Here is a 27,589-nt window from a genome sequence, read left to right on the forward strand (position 1 = left end):
AAGTGTAAAACTCTGAGATATTTGTCGACATTACTGCTGATTCCAGAAGGAGGATGACGAAAAGACAGCTGCTTAAGAGTTTTATGACTGTAAGAAAGTCAAGAATACAGGTCTATTCTTATTATCTAATGCCTGTTTAGTTGACATTTAAAAGGCACTGAATATTTTCCAAAGTTTTTAAAAAGGATTTTCCAGGAAGAATTTCTCTCCTTTTGGAGGAAACCCCTGTGAATTTAGGAGGTCATATTATGAACTTTAGGTGCAATGAGTTTAAACATAAAATTGTGTCACAATCGTGGGTTATCTTCTGAACACTACAATTCAGTAAATGCAAAGATTCTGAAGAACAAATCAAAAAAAGCCCAAAGTTGCTCCGGAAATGCTCCTTACTGGTTGCCGTTAAATCCAGGTACTGTCGCTCGGCCGTGAGAATCCTCGAATTGATTCGTGGAACGACATTTGGCTGATTCATGATGTACTCTACCACATCCTGATCGTGCGACAGTTCACCCTGCAGGAGATAAGACACAGGGTGGGGGCAGGATGAGTGTTAAACAAATCTGATCACTAATAATTTATTAGGAACTAAAAAATCATTAACTTTATAATATCTTCTTATGTACTGGTAACAGATAAAAACACAAGTTACCAGCATGTCATAGGTCCCCATCATTGCCAAGCACAGCTTGGCACGTTATGTACAGTATCTCTAACTCTTTCAACAATGTGAGGCAGACATTACTGACATCCATTTTAAAGATGAGGAAGCTGTCACAGAGAAAGGTTAAGTAACTTACCCAAAGTCACAGAGCTAATGAGAAGTAAATATGAAATGCACACCACCGTGCTTTCCCAGAAATAAGTAAGCTCTACAAATTAGTTAAGAGTTAACAGAAGCAGAAATCCATTCTGAGATCCGCTCAAAGGGAGCTTCTCTCTAAAGAAGAAAGCGAAATGCCTTTTCTCAAACAGTTAATACACTTTGTAATAAAATCCACCTGTGGGGCCGGCCCCGTGGCCGAGTGGTTAAGTTCATGCGCTCCGCTTCGGTGGCCCAGGGTTTCGCTGGTGTCCCACATGCCACAACTAGAAGGACCCACAACTAAAATATACAACTATGTACTGGGGGGCTTTGGGAAGAAAAAGGAAAAATAAAATCTTGGAAAAAAAAAAATCCATCCAAAGCTTTTTTCAATCTCAGGCATCTAAGTAACCCTACATTTCCCAGTCTCAGTTGTTAGCGGGAGGGGAAATCACTTACCGTTTATTCTTCTCTTTTATACCTCTCATATCATAGAAATACTCGTACTTCATAAAGGCGATCTCAGAGCCAAGTGTAAATATGGAAACTTTCAAGATTTTCACACTTAAAATATTTCATACAAAGCCATATTATAAAGCGATTTTCAGGAGGGATAGATGTGAATCAAATATACACAGTCAAGTCTACAAACTTCCAGTTAGACATCGACTGTGGCTACTTACCTCAAGAGAGAGAACTCACACGCAAATTCTCAGACTATAAGCTAATCATGAGCATATGAGCCGACCACCTCAGAAGACTTAGAGGACTCGACCGCTCAGTGCAGGTGTAAGCCCACGCACACAACTTGGTCTCTGTCACAAATCTGAACTGGCCCCAGTCAAAAGCTGAACTAGCTCAAGGAGGGCAATTTAGCAACATCTATCAAAATTTTAAATGTACATGTCTTGATGCAGCTCATCTACACGCGCGCACGCACACAGACAGACACAGACACACACACACACACATACGCACACACAGAGTCATTGTTTCCAGAAAGCAAAGAAGAGTGACAGGGGAACAGGAGAGAATGGGTGAAAGTTTCTCTTCATTTACACCTTTATACACATTTTCAATTTCACATCACCTGCATATCATATCTTTATATGAAATTTATAATGAATTCAGTTCAAAATTTCAAATGTACATTACTCTTGGACACAATTTCAATAACTTGTATTTCTCAGAAAAAAAAGTACAAAGATATACATATTAGAATATTCACTGAGCACTATTTATAAGAGAGAAAATCTACAAGCAATGTCCAACATGACAGGATTAAGTCATTGCTCATTCATTTTTTTTTTTTAAAGACTGGCATCTGAGCTAACATCTGTTGCCAATCTTCTTCTCTCTCTTTTGTCTTTCTTTCTTTCTTCTTCTCCCCAAAGCCCCCCAATACATAGTTGTATATTCTAATTGTGAGTGCCTCTGGTTGTTGCTATATGGAACGCCAGCTCAGCATGGCCCGACAAGCAGTACTAGGTCTGTGCCAAAGATTTGAACGGGTGAAGCCCTGGGCCACTGAAGAGGAGCATGCAAACTTAACCACTCAGCCAGAGGACCGGCCCCAATTGTTCATTCTTTAAAATAGAATACCATACGGCAATCTAAAAGTGTTGAGATAGAGTTATATGTTGAGAAATGCAAAGCTAAGATATATTCAATTAGAAAGGTAAGTTTAAAAATGCACATATAAGTACACACAAATCAGTATACAAGGAGACACAGAGAAATATTTCTCTAGGGATTGAGACAAAGGGAAGAACTTTCCTTTTTACTTTATATATTTTAATATTCCCCAAATTTAGTATTTTCTGAATATGTACAGGAGCAAATATTACTTTTGTCATAATATTTAAAATAAAAACTTTCTTATCTAGATCAAACCAAACTTCTCACTAGCAACACAAAGGGAAGTAGAGAAAACTAGCATTCAAAGAAGGAATAATATTTGAAAATGATTATTCTTTTAAACAACAGATAAGTTAGTATTTGAAAAACAAAAACTTTTTTTACATCCAAAAATGTTGAAGAAGAAATGTTTTAAATGGAGTTGGAAAGCCAAATTGTTTGAATTATCTTTTATTTTTTCACTAAACAAAGAAATAAATAATTACCATTCCTTCTAGACTATTCTTACCTTTGGAAAATAAGCCAAACTCATTCAAATATAAACTCTGTTTTCATGTTTCATTGCAGCAGTTCCATGAAGAAGAAATTCCTTAACAAAAGTACTAGGACCTATCCTTATTCATGGGGGCACAGGAAATGGAATTTGGCCAACACCATTTTTTTGTATGAATGCACTGACAATGAGCACAATAAAATAAATAACTTCTTCTAAAAACATACTTCTGATCTTTTCAACAAATGGTGCTGGGAAAACTGGATATCCACATGCAAAATAATGAAGTAGGACCCTGACCTCACACCCCACACAAAAATTCATGCCAAATAGATCAAAGACATAAACTTAAGAGCTAACATTATTAAATTCTTAGAAGAAAACACTAAGGAAAATCTTCAAGACATTGGATTTGACAATGATTTCTTCAACATGACACCAAAATCACAGGCGAAAAAATAGTTAAGTTGGACTTCATCAAAACTGAAAACGTTTGTGCATCAAAGGACACCCTCAAGAAAGAGAAAAGAAAACCAACAGAATGGATGAAAATGTTTGCAAATCATATGTCTAATAAGGGATAAATATTCAAAATATAAAAAGAATTTCTACACTTCACAACAAAAAAACCAACTCAATTCAAAAATGGGCAAAGTACTTGAACAGACACTTCTCCAAAGAAGATATACAAATGGTCATTAAGCACATGAAAAGACGCTCAGTCTCATTAGTTCTTAGGGAAATGCAAATAAAAACCACAATGGGACACCGCTTCACACCAACTAGAAGAGCTATAATCAAAATATTAGAAAGTAACAGGTGTTGGTGAGGATGTGGAGAAATTGTAATTTTTGAACATGTGCTGGTGGGAATGTAAAATGACACAGGTGCTATGGAAAACACTCTAGTAGTTCCTCAAAATGTTAAACATAGGATTACCATATGATCCAGCAATTCCACTTCTAGGTGTATACCCAAAAGAACTGAAAGCAGGCACTTGAGCAGATATTTGTAAACCAATGTTCACAGCAGCATTATCCACAATAGTCAAAAGGTGGAAACAACCCAAGTGCTCATCAACACATGAACGAATAAACAAAATGTGGTATATACACATCATTCAATCTTAACAGGAAGGACATTCTAATATATGCTATAATATGTATGAACCTTAAAATAAGCAAGACACAAAAATGACCAACACTGTATGATGCCACGTACATGACGTACCTAGAATGGGCAAACTCACAGACAGAAAGTAGAACAGTGGTTATCAGTGGCTGGGAAAAGGCACTGAGGAGTTGTGGTTTAATGGGTAGACGGTTGCTGTTTGGGATGATGAAAATGTTCTGCAGACGGACAGTGGTAACGGTTGTACAATACTGTGAGTGTACCTAATGTCGCAGATTGTGCATTTAAAAATGGTCAAAATGGTAAAAGTTTATGCTTTATATATTTTACTTCAATGAAATTTTTCTTAAGCATATATTTCTGCTTAGAGTTAATACTATATCAACATTATTTGATAATTAAAACAGTATTTGAGAGTGACATTCAACAGAAATGACAGATTTCTAAAAAGCCTTTCTTCCAAAAGAACATGAAGAACACTAGAAAAAAATGTCAAACTTTCAAAACTCCAGAAATTAACCAAAGGCTGGCAAAATTCCAAGGGACTTTTATTCAAGAAAAAGGCTGAACCTTGGTAGGAAAAGTAACCTTTGTGATTTTTCAACTTTTAATAATTTTAACTTGCCCTATTACTATCCACCCTCTCCTCAGCCACGCAGGAGCCTTGAAAACCAACAGCCCTGCAATCAAGGCGAGAAGCAGCAGCCGAGGAAAGTTCCCAGGCACTCTCTCCACTGAGATGAACCAGACCTCACTCAGTGTGGGTGGAGAGCCTTTCCTGGGGGTGGTCATCAAAAGCAATCGGGGCAATTGATTAGTGTCTCAGTTGCATGAAGTGGTGATAACAGTCGGGTTAACATGAAGCTGGCCCAAAATATAAAAGAAAAAGCTGGGGAATGAGATGTCCATAGGGGTTTTGAAGAGCTCTCACATATTCCTCGGAATCTAAAAGGTCCTATGCATGGTGCCCAGGGGGGTGTGCAGGCCCAGCAAACATCTTTGAAGGCCCAAAGCTCCCACCTCTGACTAACGCTGACACTCAGTGCAAGCAAGAACAGGAGGCTAAGGCAGAGTTGTAAAGAGCCTGGCTGAGTGTTACAGATGTGCCCCAGCATGTAAACAGACATCCTCGGGGAAAACTGGGAGACTTTTTTAGATTCACGAATTTAAGAAAATCTCTGTTTTGTCATTAGTTGACCAATAAGCTAACCAGCAGAGACTCAAGAGGCTACACATGACAAAAAACACAGACTAAAGAATCAGTACAGGAGAGTCAGTAAACAAACAACAGCTGCACAACAAACCCTGGTAGGGCGCAGCCTCTGAGGTTTAGAGTGCCACACTGTCGTAACTAACACAGCGTTAGCAACAAAAACTTAAAAGGCATGCGAAACAAACAAAAAAGTACAGCCACACTTGGGAAAAGAAGCAGTTAGTACATACTGTTCCTGAGACAGCCCAAGCATTGGACTTACTAGACAAGAGATTTTAAATCAGCTACTTAAATATATTCAAAAAACTAAAAGAAACCCTTTGAGGGGTTTGAGACCTATGTGTCACCGAATAGACAATTTCAATAAAGAGGAAAAAACTATGGAAAAGAACCAAATAAAAAAACTAGAGTTAAAAAGTACAATAATTGAAATGAAATATTAACTAGAAGGGGTTAATAGCAGATTTTGGCTGGCAGTAAAAAGAATCAGTGAACTTGAAGATACATCTATCGAGATTATCCAGTCTAAGGAACAGAAAAAAAGAGACCTGTGGAACACTATACAGTATCAATATATATATATATATCCAGAGAGGAGAGAAAGAAAGGGACAGTGTGTGACAAAGAATCTGGCTGGCTTTCTGGTTCCTGAGAGGTAACCTCTTAATCCTGGAATTTCCTGAGTGATAGCAGTGATGTCTTTGTTATTTATCAAGGGCCCCTCAGACCACACTTCATAGTTTATACTAATGAGATGACTCACGGTGAGCCCTTACATAGTTTACATTAATAAGACAACTCAGAACGGAGGCTGCCTAAGGCAGAAAGACCAACCACATGATTAAAGGGCTGGGGTTTTGAGCAGCATGCTATCAGTCCAACCTCTAGAAACAGTAGGGAGACTGGAGACTGATCACATGAGCAGTGCTTCAATCAATCACGTCTATATAACGAAGCCCCAATAAAAACTCTGGACACCAAAACTTGACTGAGCTTCCCTGGTTGACAACATCTGACATTTATCACCTATCAGTGGGCCAGGAGAGTAACGTATCCTGGCTTCATGAGAAGAAGTCCTAGAATCTTTACATTTGGAAGCTTCTTAAACCTTTGCCTGTGCATCTCACCGTTTGGCTGGTTCTGATATGTATTCTTTTACTATAATAACACTGATTGTAAGGATAGCACTGTCCTGAGTTCTATAAGCCATTCTGGCAAATTATCAAAATTGAGAGGGTTATTGGGAACCCCTGCATTTGTAGCCAATTGATGATCATAAAGGAAGGTGGCCTGGGGACCCCTGAACTTGTGACTGGTGTCTGAAGTGAAGGCAATCTTGTGGAGGACTATGTCCTTAACCTGTCAAATTTGGCCTAACTCTGAATAGTTTCGTGTTAGAAGTCATTACAGGCAGAAAGACTATTAGAAGAAATAATGACTGAAAAGTACCCAAATTTGATGGAAAAACATTAATTTACATATCTAAGAAATGTAATGAGGGTACATCCTTTTAATGCAGTTTTTTAATCTCAGCACTACTTATATTTTGGACCAGATAATTCTTTTGAAGGGGAGGGGCTGTCCCACTTCTTTGGAAGGGGAGGGACTGTCCTGTGCATTGTAAGATGTTTAGCAGCATCCCTGACTCCTACCCACCAGATGCCAAGAGCAATCCCCTCTCAAAATGTGTCCAGACATTGCCAAATGTGCCAAGTAGGGCAAAATTTCTCTTATACTAACGGAATACTGTAGAGCTATTTTTTTAAATTGAGAATTCAATTGAGATTCAATATTGTTAAGATGTCAATACTCCCCAAGTTGATCTACAGATTCAATGCAATTCCTATCAAAATCCCAATGGCCCTTTTGTTTGCAGAAACTGACAAGCTAATCTTAAGATTCATGTAGAAGTGAAAGGGACACAGAAGAGCCAAACAATCTTAAAAAAAAAAACAAATAAAAGAGAAAAACCCAAAGTTGGAAAACTCACATTTGATTACAGCAGTAATCAAGACTGTGAGGTACTTACATAAGAAAAGATGGAAAACAAGAGACAATCCAAAAATAAACCTACACATTAATGGGCAATTTATTTCTGACAAGGGTGCCATGACAATTTAATGGGAAAAGAGTATTCTTTTCAATAAGTGGTGCTGGGACAAATGAATATCCCAAAAGATAGGCAGTTGGATGTCAAATTGGATATGGAAAAAAGGGCAGACTCCTACCTCACACCACATACAAAAATTAACTGAAAATGGATCAAAGAACTAAACATTAAGAGAAAAACTATAAAATACTCAGAAGAAAACATAAGTATAAATCTTCATGACCTAGGATTAAGCACATTTCTTACTTAAATGACACAAATAGCACAAGCAACAAAGGAAAAAAAGTAAATTGGACTCAATCAAAATTAAAAACATTTGTGCTTTAAAGGACACCACTAGAAAGTGAAAAGACAAAGCATAAAATGAGAGAAAATATTTGAGAATCATACATATAATAAGGGATTAGTATCTAGAACTCTTACAACTCAACAACAAAACAAGTAACCCAATTAAACATGGGCAAATAATTTGAGTAGATATTTCTCCAAAGAAAATATAAATGGTTAATAAGCAGAGGAAACAATGATCAACATCATTCATGTTTGAGTAATGCAAATCAAAATCACAATGAGACACCCCTTCACACCCATCAGGCTATAATCAAAGAGACAGATAATACCAAGCGTTGGCTAGAATGTGGAGAAAGTGGAACCTGTATACATTGCTGGTAGAAATGTTCAACAGTGCAGCTGCTTTGGAAGACAATCTGGCAGTTCCTCAAACTGTTAAAAACAGAATTACTACATAATTCTAGAGGCAATGCCACTCCTAGGTATGTATCCAAGACAACTGAGACCACATATCTACACAAAAGCTTGAATATGATTGTTTATAGCAGCATTATTCATAGCAGCCAAAAAGTAGGAAAACCCTAAGATGCATCAGCTGATGAACGGATAAACAAAATGTGGTATATATCCATTCAAGGGAATATCATTTGGCCAAAAAAGGAATACTGACACATGCTCCAACAAGGTTAAACCTTGAAAACACTAGGCTAAGTGAAAGAAGTCAATCACAAAAGACCACATATCGTATGAATCCATTTATACAAAATGCCCCAAACAGGCAAATCCATAGAGACAGAAAACAGATTTGTGCTTGCCAAGGGGCAGGGTAGGGGAAAATGAGGAGTGCCTGCTACTGGGCAGCGGGTGTAATGTGGGGGGGTGATGACAACGTTCTGAAATCAGAGGTGACAGCTGCATAACTCTGTGTACATACTAAAAACCACTGAACACTCCACTTTAAAAGGTTAAGTTTTAGACATGTGAGTTATATCTCAAGAATAACTATGTATAGAAAATATATGAATCTTTCCAAAGTCAAAATTCCTTACAGGTAGAAAAAATATCTCTTATAATTGCTAAGTTCTTAAGAATTTTGGGGGTAAAATTTTGAAACCAATTAGCTATTTCAACACCCATGTACAGAAAGTCTCATAAATACTTGCATTACAGCAGAACTTGCTGGGAGTCTGGAAACCAATTATGAGTGGCATATAGAAAACAATGATACTTCAAGAATTTTATTGCGTACTACAAAGACTACAAAAAGGTAAGCAAACCATTCTCTTTCAAAATCAGCCTTGAAATACCACTCACCAAGTACACTGCTCTTTGGAAGAAGGTTGTGGTCTCCAGGATTTTGTGCATTGTGATGGTTTCCAGTTCATCAGGATCTAGCTGTTCCTTTTCCAAGGGCATTCCATTGAACAGAACGACAGGCAGCGGACCAACTCCAGTCTGCTCATAATAGCTTCTCGCTTCCTGAAACACAAGGGGCCACAAACAGCACACTTTTGTCCTTCATGAGACAATGAACAAAGTATATTTTTCATACATACATGTTCTAACAAAAAAAAATCAACAGAAATATGGTCACTAAAGAAATTTCTTTAAAAAAATATCAAAAGAAACATAGTTAATAACCTACCGGGTTAATGAGTTAGATTACTGAAGTTTTTATAAAACTGCAAAACCTTACAAATTAGGAAATGGTTTAGGGGTGAGGGTGGGGGCAATTTTAAGCAGCCCAGGATACCAAACCTGAATTACATATACTACAGCCAAAATTATACAACAGCCCTTTCTGCGATGACAGAACAGTCTGTCCTTGCTGTCCAATGCAGTAGCCACTAACCACATGTAGCTACTGAACACTTGAAATTAATTAATTTCCATTTTAAAAGCCACATGTGGCTGAGGCTATCCTAATGGGCAGCACAACTATAGACTGCCATAAATTATTAGTGCTCCTGGGCAGATAGCCTGAGACGAAATATTTATACTCAATTCTAAATTTAAAAGTCCATGTCACTAAAAAAGAAATTATACCTAAAGAAAACAAAACGAGGTTGGTGGGAAAACAGTGCTCAAAACTTGCTCTACAATATACTGAGCTCAATCTTTTTTCCTTCTCCAGAACAAAAGAGTTTTCTTGGCAGGGAATTGCCAGACCCACAAAATGGCAAATATATCTGAGATGGAAACTTTTCCCTGACTGTCAACAGAGGTACTTCCTCCAGATATCAACCACAGACCCAAGACTAAGTTTTCAAAGGAAAAACTATATTACTACTCAAGATGTAAAAGAATTCCTTAAAATATTCTTGTTAAACATCTCCCAATTGATATTTTCTGAAAACAGCAGAATTTTTTATACATAACCTTTTAAGATAGCACAAATAGAAAAGTAATTCAATTGGGTAACTAACATCAGTCATCAACAGACTACTCAAGATTCCACCCAGATCTAGCCACAGTAGCAGCTGACGGCACAGACTTAGCTGACGGACTTTAACACAGCACAGGCAGAAAGGCCTTCTAGGTTGATTTCTGCCATTTCTCTGTATCATTGTTTAAACTTGTAAAGTTTACATTCCCAAAATTCCTACCATGTTAATTCTGTTCCTTCCACATTAACTATTTCAGAGAAGTTCATAAAAACTCAATTTTAATATACTTTGAGCTTTGAAAACCATTACCCCAACTAAACAAAACCCACATTATAACTCTAAGTGACAATAAGAAGTAACTAAGATTGGTTTTCCCTGGAAATGGCACCTGAGTGAAAGTCAGGAGTGGAAAGGAGGTGTTTTGACTATGTACCTTTCATTTTACAACTTGTAAATAGTTCACCAGACCAAATAACAGAATGCAACCCAATCATCAAAGAGCCAAGCTTAAAAATTGCATGCGAGAATTTCTATCAAATGATCAGCAAAAATGTTAATTCAAATAACTTAAAAACATTAATTACAGGCAAAGTCTTATAAATGAGCCACTCACAAATGACAACTGAGATAAATAAAGACTCAGAGTTAATATGCCTAGTGCAAAATGTTTGCCTGTGAAAGTCAGAACTTTTCCTAAGTACCATTATCTTACTGGCTTCGAAAGAGATAAATATACACCTATTAGAGTATATTCTGTTCAGTTTAAAAGTTCTACTTTAACTGTTCTGCTGAGTTTTAGAAATAATTACTTCATTCAAATATCAGCCATAGAAGATATCACAGCTTCAGATTTATAACAAAAAGTACACATATTTATAAACGTAATAACATTTGCCAAATGCACTCATTCCTCCTTTTTTTTAAAAAAAAATGCACTCATTCTTCCTTTAAAAAAAAAAATGCACTCCTTCCTCCTTTTCAAAGAAATCTATTTCCTCGGGCTTTTTTGTGTGGGGGTACAGCTCCTGCAACTTAAAAAATCTTATTAATCATTAGATTCTTAGGACCACTGGGAATCTCACAACATCCTTCTCTTGAGAGTATGTGTCTACTCAAACAGCTGGGAAACTAAGTGACATAAATACAAACACTAGGGTCTGTTTACACGGGAAGGGCCTCTATCAGTAAAGATGCAGAAGGTGGCCAAGTCTAGGAAACTACTGAGGAGTGAAGTCTGTGCTGCTCCCATTTGATTCTTCAGCAAAATCAAGATGTCAACACATAAAAGACAACATGTAAAAACACCCTTTTCCCAATTTTTCCACTGTATTCAACATTTTTCAAGCAATTTGTGTGTGTGTGTGTGTGTGTGTGTGTGTGTGTGTGTGTGTGTCTGAGGAAGACTGGCCCTGAGCTAACATCTGTTGCCAATCTTCCTCCTCTTGCTTGAGGAAGATTGTCGTTGAGCTAACATCTGTGGCAACCTTCCTCTATTTTATGTGGGATCCTGCCACATTGTGGCTGGAGGAGCCATACGAGGTCCACACCCGGGATCCAAACCTGCAAATCCAGGGCTGCTGAAGTGAAGCACGTGAATTTAACCACTATACCACTGGGCTGGCACCCTAGCAAATATTTCCGACATAGTAATCATCCATGATAAAAAAGGCAACAGGTACTTTTTTGTCAATACGATGAGAGAAAATGAAACATTTTCCAAATGTGAAATATGAGAAAATTCCATTAATTTCCTCAAATCTTTGGTATTCCCAAAGTAGCCCCTATTTTTCTTTTATTTCACCTATTCTTTTCCACAGAATATTACTTTTGCTGTTTATGAAATGTGAAAAAAATCACCAGGTGCCTGTATCAATATTACTTTATTTAAAATACCATAAAACGTAAGTAACTGAGCAGAAGGCTGCAATACAATAATGGAAGCATTTTCAGTTTAAACTGAGTATTTCTCATGACCAGCTTCACCTCCAAACCTGACTTGATATACCTGAAAACAAGGAGATTTAACACCACAATAAGGATGATATCAGCATCATGGCTGGATAAAACGTCCCTCGTTGGTATCCCCTCCCACAACAACAATCTGGCATCCGTCTACGGACAAAAGTGCCTTTGTGGGAGCTTTGGAACCCAGCACTGCATGACAAGTGACCCAGGAGAAGTGGCACTCACCTGTGCATCAGGAAACAGGCGTACAGACTTCAACCCTGGCTCTGGACCCTGCACGGGCCCAGAACTGGGTCCAGCCCCTCTCAGCCACAGCCCGGGAACCCCTGGGAAAAACTGTCTTGAGAAATCACCCAGGGACGGGAGAGCCTTTGCGGAAGTCTAGGTTTCCAGCAGAGAAGTTCCAGGACACCGATGGAGCAAAAAAGTACGAGTCTGGACACAGTGGAGAAGGTAAGAGGAAGTCTGACTCGCCCTGCATCGTCCTTCCCCCAAGACAGCACAGCTCAGGGCAAGAGAGATCTTTTGGTCCCAGGATTTCTCCCACAGCGAGAAGTAAGAGCAAGTGAGGGGGCACTCGAGTTCCCCCGCTATGTGGGCTGCTGCCAAAGAGTCTCACTCCTCTGGCCCCATGCAGAGCACTGAACTGTGAGCTGCGTGACTGGGGATGGCAAGAGCTGCAAGGGCAGCAGACAGCGCTCTCAGAGGGCATTTCAGGGAGCAGATCCTACTCACCGCATCAAGAAGCCCATTTGTGAGCCACCCAGGAGAGCTCGTCCACAGATCTCTCCAAATGGCACCTGGCACCCCTAGTGTTCTGTGCACCTCACCCGCACACTCGCCCACCCTGTGGCCAGCTCCCAATAGTGGCAGCAACAGTAAGCTTTGCCAGATGGCTAGTGAGCACACACAGAAAGCCAGCCCAAATCTGCAGACCAGAGAGAGACAAGAAACTTCAGCTTTAGAGCCACATTGGGGAAAAGAAAAGGAGGGCTATCAGCACCCAGGCCAGAGTGTTGTAGAATCAAGGAAGTTATACAGCCTTCAGACCTCTGTACAAGAAGAAACAACAAGCCTGCAGCAGGTGCATCCATAGCCAGTCTGAGAAAGCCTCAGAATTCCCAGCAGGTCTGGAGGGAAGGTACTTCTCTCACAAAGGCAGTCAGTAAAGACTGCAGGAAGGGACTGCTACCTTAAATGCAAAGAAACCAATGCAAAACTGTAAGGAACATAAAAATCAACAAAGTATATCATCAAAAAGGATCAAACAAACTTCCAATAACTGATCCCAAAGACACGGAGATCAGCAATTTACCCAATAAAGAGTTCAAAAAGGCTGTTTTAGGGAAACTCAAGGAGCTACAAGAAAACACAGAAAGAAAATTCAACAAAATCATGAAAACAATATACAGACAAAACCAGAAGTTTAACAGAGAGAGAGAAATCATGGGAAAGAATCAAACAGAAATTCTGCAGCTGAAATGAAAAACAAAATAGCATTAACATCAGAATGGATCAAGAAAAGGAAAAAAAATCTGTGAGAAGACATAAACTTTGAAATTAGTCAGAGGAAAACAAAAAAAGAATAAAAGAAAGAAATGGTATCCGGATAATTTGTACATTATTGGAGTTTCAGAGGGAGACAGATGGAAAAGGGGGCAGAAAGCTTATTTAAAGATATAATGGCTAAAAATCTCCCAATCTGGGGAGAGATTTGGACAGCCAAGTTCATGAAGCTCATAGGTCACCAAACAAATCAACTTAAAGAGATCATCCCTAAGACACATTATAATAAAACTGTTCAGAAATCAAAGATAAAGAATCTTAAAAGCCGCAAGAGAAAAGAAGCTTGCAAGTTACCAGGAAAGACTACCAGTGAATTTCTCAGCAGGCAAGGAGAGAGTAGAATGATACACTCAAAGTGCTGAAAGGAAAAAACTGCCAATCAAGAATACTCTACCTGGCAAAGTTATCCTTTAGAAATGAAGGAGAGAGAAAAACTTTCCCAGACAACAAAAGCTGAGAGAGTTCACCACCACTAAATCTGCCTTGTAAGAAATGCTGAGAGTTCTTCAAGTTGAAATGAAAGGATGATAATTAGTAACACGAAAACATACAACACACTGGTAAAGGTAAGCATATAGTCAAAAATCAGAATATTCTAATACTATAATATGATGATGGGTTACACTTAACTCTAGTATAAAGGTTAAAGGACAAAGTATTAAAAAGAACTGGCTATAATATTTGTTAATGAATATACAATATAAAAAAGAGGTAAATTTAGACATCAAAAACAGAAAAGGGGTGAGCCAGCCCTGAGAGCCTAGTGGTTGAAGTTCCCCACACTCCACTTCAGCAGCCTAGGTTCAGTTCCTGCGCGTGGAACCACACCACTCGTCTGTCAGTGGCCATGCTGTGTCAGCGGCTCACATGGAAGAACCAGAAGGACTTATAACTAGACTATACAACTACGTACTGGGGCTTTCGGGAAGGGAAAAAAAGAAAGAGAGGAAGATTAGCAACAGATGTTAGCTCAGGGTGAATCTTTCCCAGCAAGAAAAAAAAAAGAAAGAAAAGCAAAGGGGAGGAAATCAAAGGGCAGTTTTTGGATGTGATCAAAGTTAAGTAATTAGTGTAAAACACACTGTTATATCTACAAGATGTTTTATGTAACCCTCATAGTAACCACAAAGCAAAAATCTACAGTAGATTCACAAAAGATAAAGAGAAAGGAATCAAAGCATATTATCATGGAAAATCATCAATTTACAAAGGAAGGCCACAAGAGATGAAGAAGGGAACAAGAAAAGTACAAAACAGCCAGAAAACAATAAGATGGCATTGGTATGTCCTTTACCTATAAATAATTACTCTAAATGTAACTGTATTAAATTCTCCAATCAAAAGGCTGAACGGATGAAAAAACAAGACAGAACTATATGAGCCTACAAGATGCAACCAGATAAGCCTACAAGAGGTTCGTTGCAGCTTTAAGGACACACACAGACTCAAAATTAAAAGGATGGAAAAAGATATTCTATGCAAGTAGAAACCAAAAGAGAGCAGGGGTAGCTATACTTACATCAAACAAAATAGAGTTTAAGCCAAAAACTGGAACAAGAGAGAAAAGGTCATTATATAATGATAAATGAGTCAATTTATTGAGAAGATATAACAATCATAAATATTTAAGCACCCAACATTGGGGCACCGAAATATATTAAGCAAATATTAACAGATCTCAAGGGAGAAACAGACAAAAACACAATGTTTGTAGGGGCATTCAATACCTCACTGTCAACAATGCATAAATAATCCAGTCAGAAAATCAATATGGAAACATTGGAACTGAATTATACTTTAGACCAAATGGATCGAACAGACATATATATAACATTCCATTCAACAGAAGCAGAATACACATTCTTCTCAAGCAAACATAACATTCTAGAAATCAGTAACAGGAAGAAAGCTGGAAAATTCACAGATATGTGGAAATTACAGAACACACTCCCTAACAACCAGTCAAAAAGAAATCAAAAGGGGAACCAAAAAATTATCTTGAAACAAAGGAAAATGGAAACATAACATACCAAAACTTACAGGATGCAGCAAAAGCACTTCTAACAGAGTAGTTTATAGCAATAAATGCCTATCTTAAGAAAATGGAAAGATCTCAGATAAACAGCCTTACTTGACACCATGACACACTAGAAACAAAAGAACAAATCAAGCTCAAAGTTAGCAGAAGAAAGGAAATAAAGATCAGAGCAAAAATAAAAGAAATAGAGACCAGATAAACAACAGAAAAGATCAACAAAACTAAGAGCTGGTTTTTTTGAAAAGAGAAACAAAATTGACAAACCTTTAGTTGGACTGAGAAAAAGAGAAAAAACTCAAAATCAGAAATGAAACAAAAGATATTACAACTGATAACACAGAAATACAAAGGATCACAAGAGACTACTATGAACAATTATACACCACAAAAATCAGACAACCTAGAAGAAATGGATAAATTCCTAGAAACACAATCTACCAAGAATGAATCACAAAGAAATAGAAAATCTGAACAGACCAATAATGAGTAAGGAGTTTGAATCCGTAATCAAAAACCTCCCAACAAAGTAAAGCCCAGGAGTACATGGTTTCCCTGGTAGATTCTACCCAACATTTACAGAAGAATTAATACCAATCCTTCTCAAACTCTTGCAAGAAATTGAAGACGACAGAACACTCCCAAACACATTTCATGAGGTCAGCATTACCCTGATAACAAAGAGAGATAAGGACACTAAAAGAAAACTATAGGCCAATATCCCTGATTAATATAGATGCAAAAATTCTCAACAAAATATTAATAAACTAAATTCACCAGCACATTAAAAGGATCATATACTATAATCAACTTTGATTTATCCCTGGGATGAAAGGACGGTTCAACATACACAAATCAATAAATGTGACACACCACATTAAAAGAATAAAAGATAAAAATCATATGATCATCTCAATAGATGCAGAAAAAGCATTTGACAAAATATAATATCCTTTGAGGATAAATATGCTCAACAAATTGGATACAGAAGAAACATACCTAAACATAATAAAAGCTATATATGACAAGCCCACAGCTAACACCATACTCAAAGGTAAAAGGTTGAAAGCCATGCCTCTGAGACCAGGAACAACACAAGGATGCCCACTCTCACCACTGCTATTCAACATAATACTGGAAGTCCTAGCCAGAGCCTCGAGACAAGAAAAATAAGTAAAAAGCATCCACATCAGAAAGGAAGAAGTAAGACTGCCTTTGTTTGCAAATGAAATGATCTAATATATACAAAATCCTAAAGACTCCACCAAAAAACTGTTAGAAATAATCAATGAATTCAGTAAAGCTGCAGGATGCAAAATCAACATACAGAAATCAGGTGCGTTTCCATACACTAACAACAAAATATCTGAAAAAGATAAAACAATCTCACTCACAACAGCATGAAAAACAATAAAATATTTAGGAATAAATTTAACCAAAGAGGTGAAAGATTTAGACACTGAAAACTACAAGACTTCGATGAAAAACACTGAAGATGACACAAAAAATGAAAAGATATCCTGTGCTCCATGATTCAGAAAAATTAACATTGTTAAAATGTTCCTTAGGGCTGGCCCGGTGGCATAGTGGTTAAGTTCGCGCACTCCACTTCAGCAGCCCAGGGTTCACAAGTTCGGATTCCAGGCAGAGACCTAGCACTATTCATCAAGCCACACTGTGGCGGCATCGCACATAAAATAGAGGAAGATTGGCACAGATGTGAGCTCAGCGACGATCTTCCTAAAGCAAAAAGAGGAAGACTGATAACAGACGTTAGCTCAGGGCTAATCCTCCTCACACACAAAAAACGAAATAAAAATATTCATACTACCCAAAGCCATTATAGATTCAATGCAATCCGTATAAAAATTCCAATGGCATTTTTCCCAGAAATAGAAAAAACAATCCTAAAATTTATATGAAACCAAAAAAGACCCCAAAAAGCCAAAGCAATCCTGAGAAAGAACAAAGCTGGAGGTATCACACTTCCTGATTTCAAACTACACTACAAAATTACAGTAATCAAAACAGCATGGTACTGGCACAAAAACAGACACACGGACCAAAGGAAAAGAATCAAGAACTTAGAAATAAACCCTTGCATACATGGTCAACTAACGTTTGACAAGGGATCCAAGTTCTCAATGGGGAAAAGATAGTCTCTTCAATAGCGCTGGGGAAACTGGATAATCACATGCAGAAGAAAAAAACTGGACACCTATCTTATACCACTTACAAAAATTAATTCAAAATGGATTAAAGACTGCAACATAAGACCCGAAACCATAAAACCCCTAGAAGGAAACAGAGAGAAAAAGCTCCTTGACATTGGTCTTGGCAATGACTTTTTTAGATATGACACTAAAAACATAAGCAACAAAAGCAAAAATAAGCAAGTGGGACTACGTGAAAATCAAAAGCTTCTGTACAGCAAGAGACAATCAAAAAATGAAAAGGCGATCTACAGAATGGAAGAAATATTTGCAAATCATATATCTGATAAGGGATTAATATCCAAAATATGTAAGAAACTCATAAACTCAACAGCAAAAAAACAAACAGTCCAATTAAAAAATGGGCAGAGAAAGTAAAGAGTTATTTTGCCAAAGACACACAGATGGCCAACAGGCCCATGAAAAGGGGTTCAATGTCACTAAACATCAGGGAAATGCAAATCAAAATCACAATGAGATATCACCTCACACCTGTCAGAAAGATGAGATAAGTGTTGGTGAAGATGTGGGGAAAGGTGAACACTGCATTATATACTTGAAAACTGCTATGAGACTAGACCCTAAATGTTCTCACCACAAAAAAGAAACGGTAATTATGCGAGGTGATGGAAGTGCTAACTCCCGCCAGTGCGGTAATCAGGTATCAAACCAACACACCGTATACCTCCAACTAACAGTGTTACATGTCAATCACACGTCACCAAAGCTGGGGTGAAATTCCTCATCACTGGCTACGAAAAACCACTGCAGCACGCAATCTGCGGGAAAGAGGAAGAAGGCAAACCAGCTGTCATCAGCATAGATCCGCTAGTTCCAGGTATGAATTTAGCTTTTCAAAATTATTAGTAGAGAACCAGTATTTTAATTAGTTTTGCTTTTTTTACAGAAGTAATAATTTACACATATAATAAACCTGTGGTGCTTTGTGTTTTAATCTCATATTTATCCCTCTAAAAACTTTCACTCGCAGGGCAGCAAGTGTCGCCTCTTCCAGCAAGCCCTCAGTAATCACCTTGTCCCAGACTGGCAGGGCTGCCCCTCCCTCCTGGAGACCTTCCACCTACAGGGTGCAAACTCCACCAACTTCATGATCTCCAAAGCCTTACTGTTCTTACTGTGTGTCCCCCCCACTAGGCTGTGTGATGTCCCAATGTGGGTGCCACCTCTTACTCAACTTTTTAGTATCAGGGCTGGCACAGAAAAGTTACCCAGTACTATTATATGTGTTTAAAATTAAAATTTTGTCTTTATTTCAGAAACTTCTCTAGTCGTTAAGTTCTTGTGTTTTGTTCTTACTAAAGAGTATTTTGTTAATCCCTCTGAAACCTGGATCAACTTACCGTAGCAGATCTCTTACCCAATCTCAACTGACCACGTTAATGGCAACAAATACTCGCTCTGAAAGCACACTGAGCCTTACCGTGGGGAGCTTCTCTCGAGAATGCACACACTTGCTCCCCTCATTTGAGCTATGTGTTTACCAAAGATCAACTGTGTCTGTTCCAAAAACAACTGTTTTTCTTAGTGAAAACACATAATTTAATATCATGCAAACCAACAAAATAAGAGTGCAAAAAGGAAAGGTTGGTCTCCCCAGAAAACAAAATGAATGATTAGAAACATTCAAACAAGTGAAAGGCTAAAAACACTGGATGCTGAATTAGGTGCGGGTACGACAACTGTAGAAGACTTGGGAGGGAGATTATAAAAATCTAGATGGAGTCTGTACTCAGATGACACAGAAATCACAAACAATTCTTTACGATGGTTTAAGGAATGATAGCTCGGATCTCCAAACAGAAGAACCAAAGGCCTTGTCCTTCATTCAAAAAAAAGTTGGTAAATAAATACTCTTTCATTGTTTTATATTAAAATGTTTTGGAAATGTAGTTTGATTCCTTGCCTTAACATTTATTCTCAATAAACTGACCCCTCATTCCTGCTTGCAATAGATAAAGGTCCTTTAGTGTATTTAATGTCTCACAAGAAACACTTATCTTTAAATAAAAAATTTTAAATTTTTCCCTATGTCTTCATTATCACACTTTGCCATTCTGTTTAATACATTTCCATCTTTAGCCTAAACAACTGGATAAATGACACACATGAAGCCACACATCGCATCCTGGCAAGCACGCAGCATAGACCAACAGATGTTAGCCGGAACACCTATCACACAAGCACTGCCAATGCTCTGTGAAACAGAGACTGTCGTACAACTCAATAGTTAATGTGCCAGCTATGAATCAATAGTATCTTCACAAAATTGAAATATACACTACATTGCAAACAGAAAAGTGCTAAATGTTTAAACGCTAAGTACCTAAATACTTTATCCACCACCACCTCTATTAACAACAACCCCAAAAAAGGGAGGTGAGGAAAGCACAGTGCTGCGGTCAAAGGAGAAGCACCAAAGGAGTTTTTACCTTCCGATTTTGATCATAAGCAGAGTCAATCCCCAAAATGCTGTTTACTTCTACATATGGATATTTCTTCTCCAGGACACTGACCACGTGTTCAACTTTCACTTTTTCTCCAGTTCTTACTTTGTTATATATCTGAAGAAAGAAAAACCAGGTAACCAACTACACTTTTAAATCTAGATTTCAGAGTGTTTACTATCAAAGATTTCTGAATGTAGAGGAAAACATGGCTATTTTTCTTAAAGGTCAAATGGGACAGATTAGCAATTCTCCCTTTTTCATATGACCTCCTTAAGACGTCTTCTTACATTAGAAACTACATATTCTTAAAATGACACAATCAGTTCACAATCACACTAAGTCTCAAATGCAAAAATTGATTAGTTTTTTAAAAATCTGAATACTTACAAATAATCCTTGAAATAAGAACTTATGTGCATGATGTTCAAGGGGAAAAAGTTGCAAAACATGTATGGCATACTCCCTGTTTTTAAAAAACACACATAAGTAGAGGAAGATGGGCACAGACGTTAGCTTAGGGCCAATCTTCCTCAGCAAAAATGTGAGGATTGGCAGCAGATGTTCACTCGGGGCTAATCTTCCTCAAGAAAAAAAACAAACAAACAACAAAACTGTCTGTACACATACAGCTAAACATCCAGAAGGTTTACAAGGTGACCTTTAAAGTGGCTCTATAGTGGTTACCTCTATGCAGCAGGATTAGGGAGGGGAGAGACAGAGAGATTCAAAATCAACGTACTGTAATATTATTTGAATTTCTTTTTACAATAAACATACAATGAATTTTTTTTACTTTTGCAATTAAAAATAAAAAGAAATGAAAACTCATATTTATCTTTTCCTTCATACACATAGCTACCGGGGCGGGGTGGGGGGGGGCGGGGACTTTAACAAGCAGACTTTAAAACACCATCCTCAGCCACTTCTTTTGATCTGATTGCATTCTCCACAGTCCTATTGCGAACTACCTTCACCATCACTTCGCAGAGAGATCACAGCAATGGCTCATCAACTGGCCACCCCTGCCACTGTCTTCACCCTTCATCACATCCATCTCCAAACATGCATCAGATGGTGTTTTTCACTGGAGTCTAACACTTCAATCTGGACACCTGTTACCTAGCCTAATGGCCTCAATGACCAGGTGGGCCATTCTGCTCTCATAATATTCTGCTCAAGTCATACTAACAAGCTGGAATCACTACCTGATTTGCAGCCATTGTTCAGCTAACGCAGTTTTTCCTCCTACACTCAAATGAGACAACTTCGCACTCCACAAAACGCCCGTGGCCCTCCCTAGCAGAGTGAGGTGCTGGTGCTGCCATAGGCAGCCGGGCTTCCCACATGTTTGAGACCATCCGCGTGGAGGCTTCCCCACGGGGAAGACTACAAGGTCTTGAAGGACAGAAGTGAAGTCTTCCTCTTCTTTGTATCGCTTGCAGCTAGTACCAGGCCTGGCAAATGGTGGGTCTTTAATAAATACTAGCCAATAAACAAATGAACGTTTTAACAATAAAAAAACTCCTCTGACTGAATCTCTAAATAATAAACATAACAAACATAATAAACAGAAGACTGACATGTTTACAAGTAAAAGTATTGAAAATCAACTGCTTCAAAGATGGTTTTTCAATAATTACCACTAATCTGTAAACAAAACAACTGATACAAAATTTTTATATTCAAAAATAAGGAAAAAAACAAGAAAACAAGAAGAGTTCTTTGTTTAAACTTGAGCAAGTATCTTAAAGACATATAAAAATCAGGGCACTTCAGAGTGTGCAGTTAAAATGGAAAAAACTAAGAATTTTATGACTTGAATATTAAACTGAATCTTTATCTAAACTATCATGATGGTCTTAAAGAGAAAAAAAAAAGCAAACATTTTTTAAACAAGTAGAGAACATCACATGTATCAAAAGGCATTAATCAGTGATTTGAAATCACCAAAAGGCAGAAGACAAAGATACATCATAAGGCTCCCAAGGAATCTGGTCTCAGCTAAAATCTCAGCAATCTATTACTAACAGTGGTGAATCAATAAAGTAAAGGCAACTCCTGAAATAGGAAACATATAAAGTTTGTGTGAATAATTTATCTTACTCTTTATAGAAATATAGAATCTCCCTACCACATATTATTTCTCAGAATAAGTTAGATTAAAAAAATTATTTGGCATTTGCAATGAAAACATACATGTATCAGAGTTTGGAAGGCATGATAATCATCCGCTTCTTGGGCGACATAATTATGCGCTCTCAGAACAGCCACTCCAGCATCCTGCATCCCATCAATGTCTTCAGAGTCATTAACCACAAAGATTAAACCAAGCCTGGAGAAGAGAAGGAAGGGCAGAAAGAAGAAAAGGAAACTTATCGCTTTTGTTCAATAGTTAAAATGCAACCAGTTAAAAGGAATGGCATCCTCGTACTCCCACAAATACTGCAGCTAATAGAGGAAAATGATCCTCTATTGAAAAACACAGTTCACATCATACTCCAACATGAAAGGCAAAGGCATCGATCACTTCCAGAACAGAAAAGCCATGTCCCAAAGGTGGCATAGACTTTTCAACTGTTAAAGCAAGCTGTTTCCACCTCGTGAAATGAGGCTTTTACTGACACTTTGAGAGCATTGCTATGGGTTTAGATGGAGATTGTGTTCTGTTTTTAAACAAAAATTAGGAGAAGTGAAAATTTTCAGAATGTGAAAACATACGGAAAGAGGGGATTTTGAGATTTAACATAAGCAATATGAGAATCATACGTAAGTGGAAAGCATAAAAATATTTACTATTGTTCTTCAGCAAAAAGCTACAACCAAGGTTAAAGTTTATTACATTTTAAAATTTAAAATAAAAGAACTAATCACAAAGAGATACCATCACACATCTACACACTAGCAAGAAAAACCCTTGCACTAGCCAATATAGATGCCACTAGCCTCCATATTGGAGCAAAAGCAATTCAATGGAGAAAAGGTAGTCTTTTGAACAAATGATGCTGCAACAACTGAACATCCATATGCAAAATGATGAATCTAAAGATCTTATACCCTTCACAAAAATTAACTCAAAATGGATCATAAACATAAATGTAAAACACAAAACTACAAACTTCCTAGAAAATAACATAGGAGAAAATTTAGGTGATCTTGGGTTTGGCAATGACTTATTTGATCTAATACCGAAAGTACAACTCATGACAAGAAGGACTGATAAGCTAGACTTCAGTAAAATTAAGAACTTCTGCTCTGTGAAAGAAACTGTTAAGAGAATGAAGACAAGCCAAAGACTGGCAGAAAATCTGTGTGAACACATATCTGATAAAGGACTGATATCCAAAATATACAAAGAACTCCTAAAACTCAACAATAAAAAAAAAATAGCTAAAAATGGGCAAAAGATCTGAAAAGGCACTTCACCAAACAAGACAATCCAGTTAGCAAATAGTATATAAAAAGATGCTCAACATCATATGACATTAGGAAATTTCAAATTAAAGCCACAAAGATACCACTACATACCTATTAGAATGGCTAAAATCCACAACAGCAACACCACCAAATTCTGGAGAGGAGGTGGAACAATAGGAACGCTCATTCATTGCTGGTGAGAATGCAAAATGGTACAACCACTTTGGAAGAAGTGTGGCAGTTTCTTACAAAACTAAACATACTTTTACCATAAGATAAAGAAATCACACTCCTTGGTATTTGCCCAAATGAGCTGAAAATTTATATCCATACAAAAATCTGCACACAAATGTTTACAGCTTTATTCATAATTTCCAAACTTGGAAGGAACCAAGATGTTTGTCAACAAGGCGAATGGAAAAAAAGAACTATGGTACATCCATATAGTAGAATATTATTCAATGATAAAAAAGAAATGAGCTATCAAGCCACAGAAAGACATGGCAAACCTTAAAAGCATACTGCTAAGTGAAAAGCCAATCGGAAAAAAGGCCATAAGTCTGATTCTGGAAAAGGCAAAACTATGGAGATAGTACAAAGATCAGTGGTCACCAGGGGCTGGGAGGGTTGGGTGGAGGGACAGATAAGGCTGAGCATGGGGAACATTCAGGGCAGTAAAACTAATCTGTACCATACTGTAATGGTAGAAATATGTCATTACACGTCTGTCAAAACCCAAAGAATGTACAATGCAAAACAACGAACCCTAAAGTAAATCATGGACATTAGTTAATAATAATGCATCAATACCGGTTAAACAGTCAATATTGCTCTAAAAAATACAAAGCCTATTAATTAAAATTTTAAAAGGTATAGCCTAAAAATAGAAGAAGAAAATATACACATTACATCATGCTCTTGGGAGGCATGTGTAAAATATCTGTACACATGGATGGGGGTGGCAAGAGGGTTTGTTTTTAGATGAAAATTGTCTTTGTTTTTTAAAATCCCACTTATGATAGAAATCATGAGTAGACTTAAGACAGAAATGACCTAAATATTATTCTTATAAAAAAGGGGGTACTAGAACCTAATTATCTCCTCACAAAGTAATACCCCTTCCCAAGTTTCCAATTTCTGGAAAGGGCATCAGAGTTTTTCTAATAGCTAAGCCCCAAATTCCGACTTCTCCTGTTCCCCCCAGGCCCAGTCCCCCAGCAAGTACCACTAGGGAGTCTCTCAGATTTACCCTCTCCTCTCCTTGGCCCAAAACCTTGGCGTGGCACATGAACCGCAACCAAGAGTGAAACAACAGCCAGCCCGCCTTGGGTCTCTCCAAACTGTTCACAGCACGCCTCTCTCTTGCCTGTGAGTTAAGCGCCTTCTTCTCACCTATCTTTGCAATCTGAAGACCACGCTCCCTTTTTGTGTCCGTCAATGCAACTCAGCAAATATGTCATCAGTGCCCACTGTGTACCATGAGCCAACTCCTTCTGTGTTCTTATATTTCTCTTTTAATCGAAACATAGCTCTGGCAGTAATCCAGTAGTTTATTCCTCCATCTAACCAGGTGGTATTCACACTTTACGTGAAAAATTTCATTAAACTCAAAATCTCTGCTTTACCACCAAGGAAAACCCTCTATTCTCTTCAAAGCCTATCTGAAATTCAACTTTCCCATGAAACCTTTGTCTTTCCCAAATATCTCAGTCTATAATCTTTTGTTTCTCTGAAATTCTAAAGCAATTAAAACTAGTAGGCCATAACCTAGCACTTAAACATACACCTTCTTAAAGTGTCTGAAAGTATGCAGAGTATTTTTTTCCAAGAAGATAGGAATGTGGCTCATATACCATTCACAGCATTTAGCTCAGCACTAGGTAGAGAATACACAACAACATTTGTTAGTTACAGACTTCTTTTCTTCTTTATTTTCATGTTTTCTAAGAAATTTTGTCAACATGTAAAATTACCAGATGTTATTCAGAATGTAAGTGAGAATATCTTAACAACTATATATAAAACCTTAAAACATTGTTCTTAAAAGGCACAGTGGAAACCCAGCCATTCAAGTACCCTGTTGGTAGATTTGGCAACACAAATGAAATAAACTGTCTGTTTGCATCTAAAAAAAAGGTATGTATAGGGCCAGCACAGTGGCGCAGCAGTTAAGTTTGCGCGTTCTGCTTTGGCAGCCCAGGGTTCGCCAGTTCGGATCCCGGGTGCAGACCTACGCACTGCTTGTCAAGCCATGCTGTAGCAGGTGTCCCACATATAAAGTAGAGGAAGATGGGCATGGATGTTAGCTCAGGGCCAGTCTTCCTCAGCAAAAAGAGGAGGACTGGCAGCAGATGTTAGCTCAGGGCTAATCTTCCTCAAAAAAAAAAAGGTGTGTATATATTTAGTCCTTGACAGTCTAACAGAGTTGTTGGCAAAGCTCTTTACCTCTGCTGAAAGTGGAAAAGGCTTTGTGATGTGGATACTCCCCTAGGAAAATTCCCTCTCACTGAGAAGCACATTGAGACCACAAACTATTTTTACACATGCTATTTATTAATAATTCAATGGTAGTAAGCCTATTTTCATTGGAATCAAATTCTCTGTCCCAAAAGATACCAGGTTCATACTGAGCAAAAGATAAAACCAACATTCATGATTCCCACTGTTAATTCTTCTATAATTCAGTAGCACTAGCCTTGCATTTAAGAATGACAAACCAAACCTCAGCTAAATCAGATACATCATCAAATCAATCCAACTGTTACCTTAGTGGTATATGATTACTGAGGAACATCTCAGCTGTGTTCATCAACTCCGCTGTGGTCTCATGAGCAGGATCAACTATGAAAACCTAGGGGGAAAAGGAAAGGAACACAGGAAATGACATTTATTCAAATGGCTCTGGGCCAGTAACAATGTCCTTAGTCTTTATACTTCATGGCAATCTTTTTCCAGCTACTGCTGAACCAGATAGAAGAGGAATTATACAAACAGCAGCCACCCCCCTTTATGTGCAAAGGACGTGGCACTGAAAGGCGAAGTGATCTTCTCATGGTCTTATGCTGATGACAGGGGAATTACACACTCCAGATTGCTAATACCTATGCTTTTACTACATCTAACAAAATCCAAGTTTTATTAACTCTCTCACCTTCGAAAATGGAGATCAGCTTTTGTGTATTCATGTCTAAGGATCTCTGAACTAAGAATTCATTTAGAACCCCTTTTTAGAGCACAGTCATAGCTGCAGTGTATCGCACGCTCATGATGTGCTTAGAGCGGTTTCAGGAGTGAGGAGGCAGAGAGGACAGCTCTCCCTGCGCGCTCTGAGGGGGCCGACCTGCCCTCTCTCTCTACGAGCTCTGAGGGAAGAAATGAGAGGGAAAGAGGACCAACTAAGACTGCTCCTCCTCTCTCTCCAGAGCTGTGAAATAAAGAACAACCAGAGGGGCCGGCCCGGTGGTACAGCAGTTAAGTGCACATGTTCCGCTTCGGCAGCACGGGGTTGGCCAGTTCGGATCCCGGATGCGGACATGGCACCACTTGGCACGCCATGCTGTGGTAGGCGTCTCATGTATAAAGTAGAGGAAGATGGGCACGGATGTTAGCTCAGGGCCAGTCTTCCTCAGCAAAAAGAGGAGGATTGGCAGCAGTTAGCTCAGGGCTAATCTTCCTCAAAAAAAAAAAAAAAAGAGAGAACAACAAGAGGGAGAGGAGAACAAGTAGGAGCTAATGGAAAGACTTATTTAAGGGAATAAACTGAACTATTAAATTTTAGGGCTTAAGATATTCAAGAAAAACAGCAGCAACATATTCATCTTCTGAGTGAAAAGGAGAACTATCTTAAAACTAAAACAACAGAG

General features: G+C 38.0%; 1 protein-coding gene across 2 annotated transcripts in view; it reads right to left on the minus strand.

Annotated features, from left to right (window-relative positions):
• Positions 1-27,589, minus strand: part of UGGT1 (UDP-glucose glycoprotein glucosyltransferase 1) — a 117,003-nt gene that overhangs the window by 49,308 nt on the left and 40,106 nt on the right. For both annotated transcript variants that reach the window (XM_001504931.7, XM_014732357.3), the window contains exons 15-19: positions 26,492-26,577; positions 22,509-22,644; positions 20,295-20,426; positions 8,993-9,157; positions 391-511 (exon numbers count right to left, since the gene is read on the minus strand). In XM_001504931.7, the coding sequence (XP_001504981.2) occupies positions 391-511; positions 8,993-9,157; positions 20,295-20,426; positions 22,509-22,644; positions 26,492-26,577 (640 nt within the window). The remainder of the gene's footprint in view (positions 1-390; positions 512-8,992; positions 9,158-20,294; positions 20,427-22,508; positions 22,645-26,491; positions 26,578-27,589) is intronic.

This window comes from Equus caballus, chromosome 18, assembly GCF_041296265.1.
Source record: "Equus caballus isolate H_3958 breed thoroughbred chromosome 18, TB-T2T, whole genome shotgun sequence".
NCBI lineage: Eukaryota > Metazoa > Chordata > Mammalia > Perissodactyla > Equidae > Equus > Equus caballus.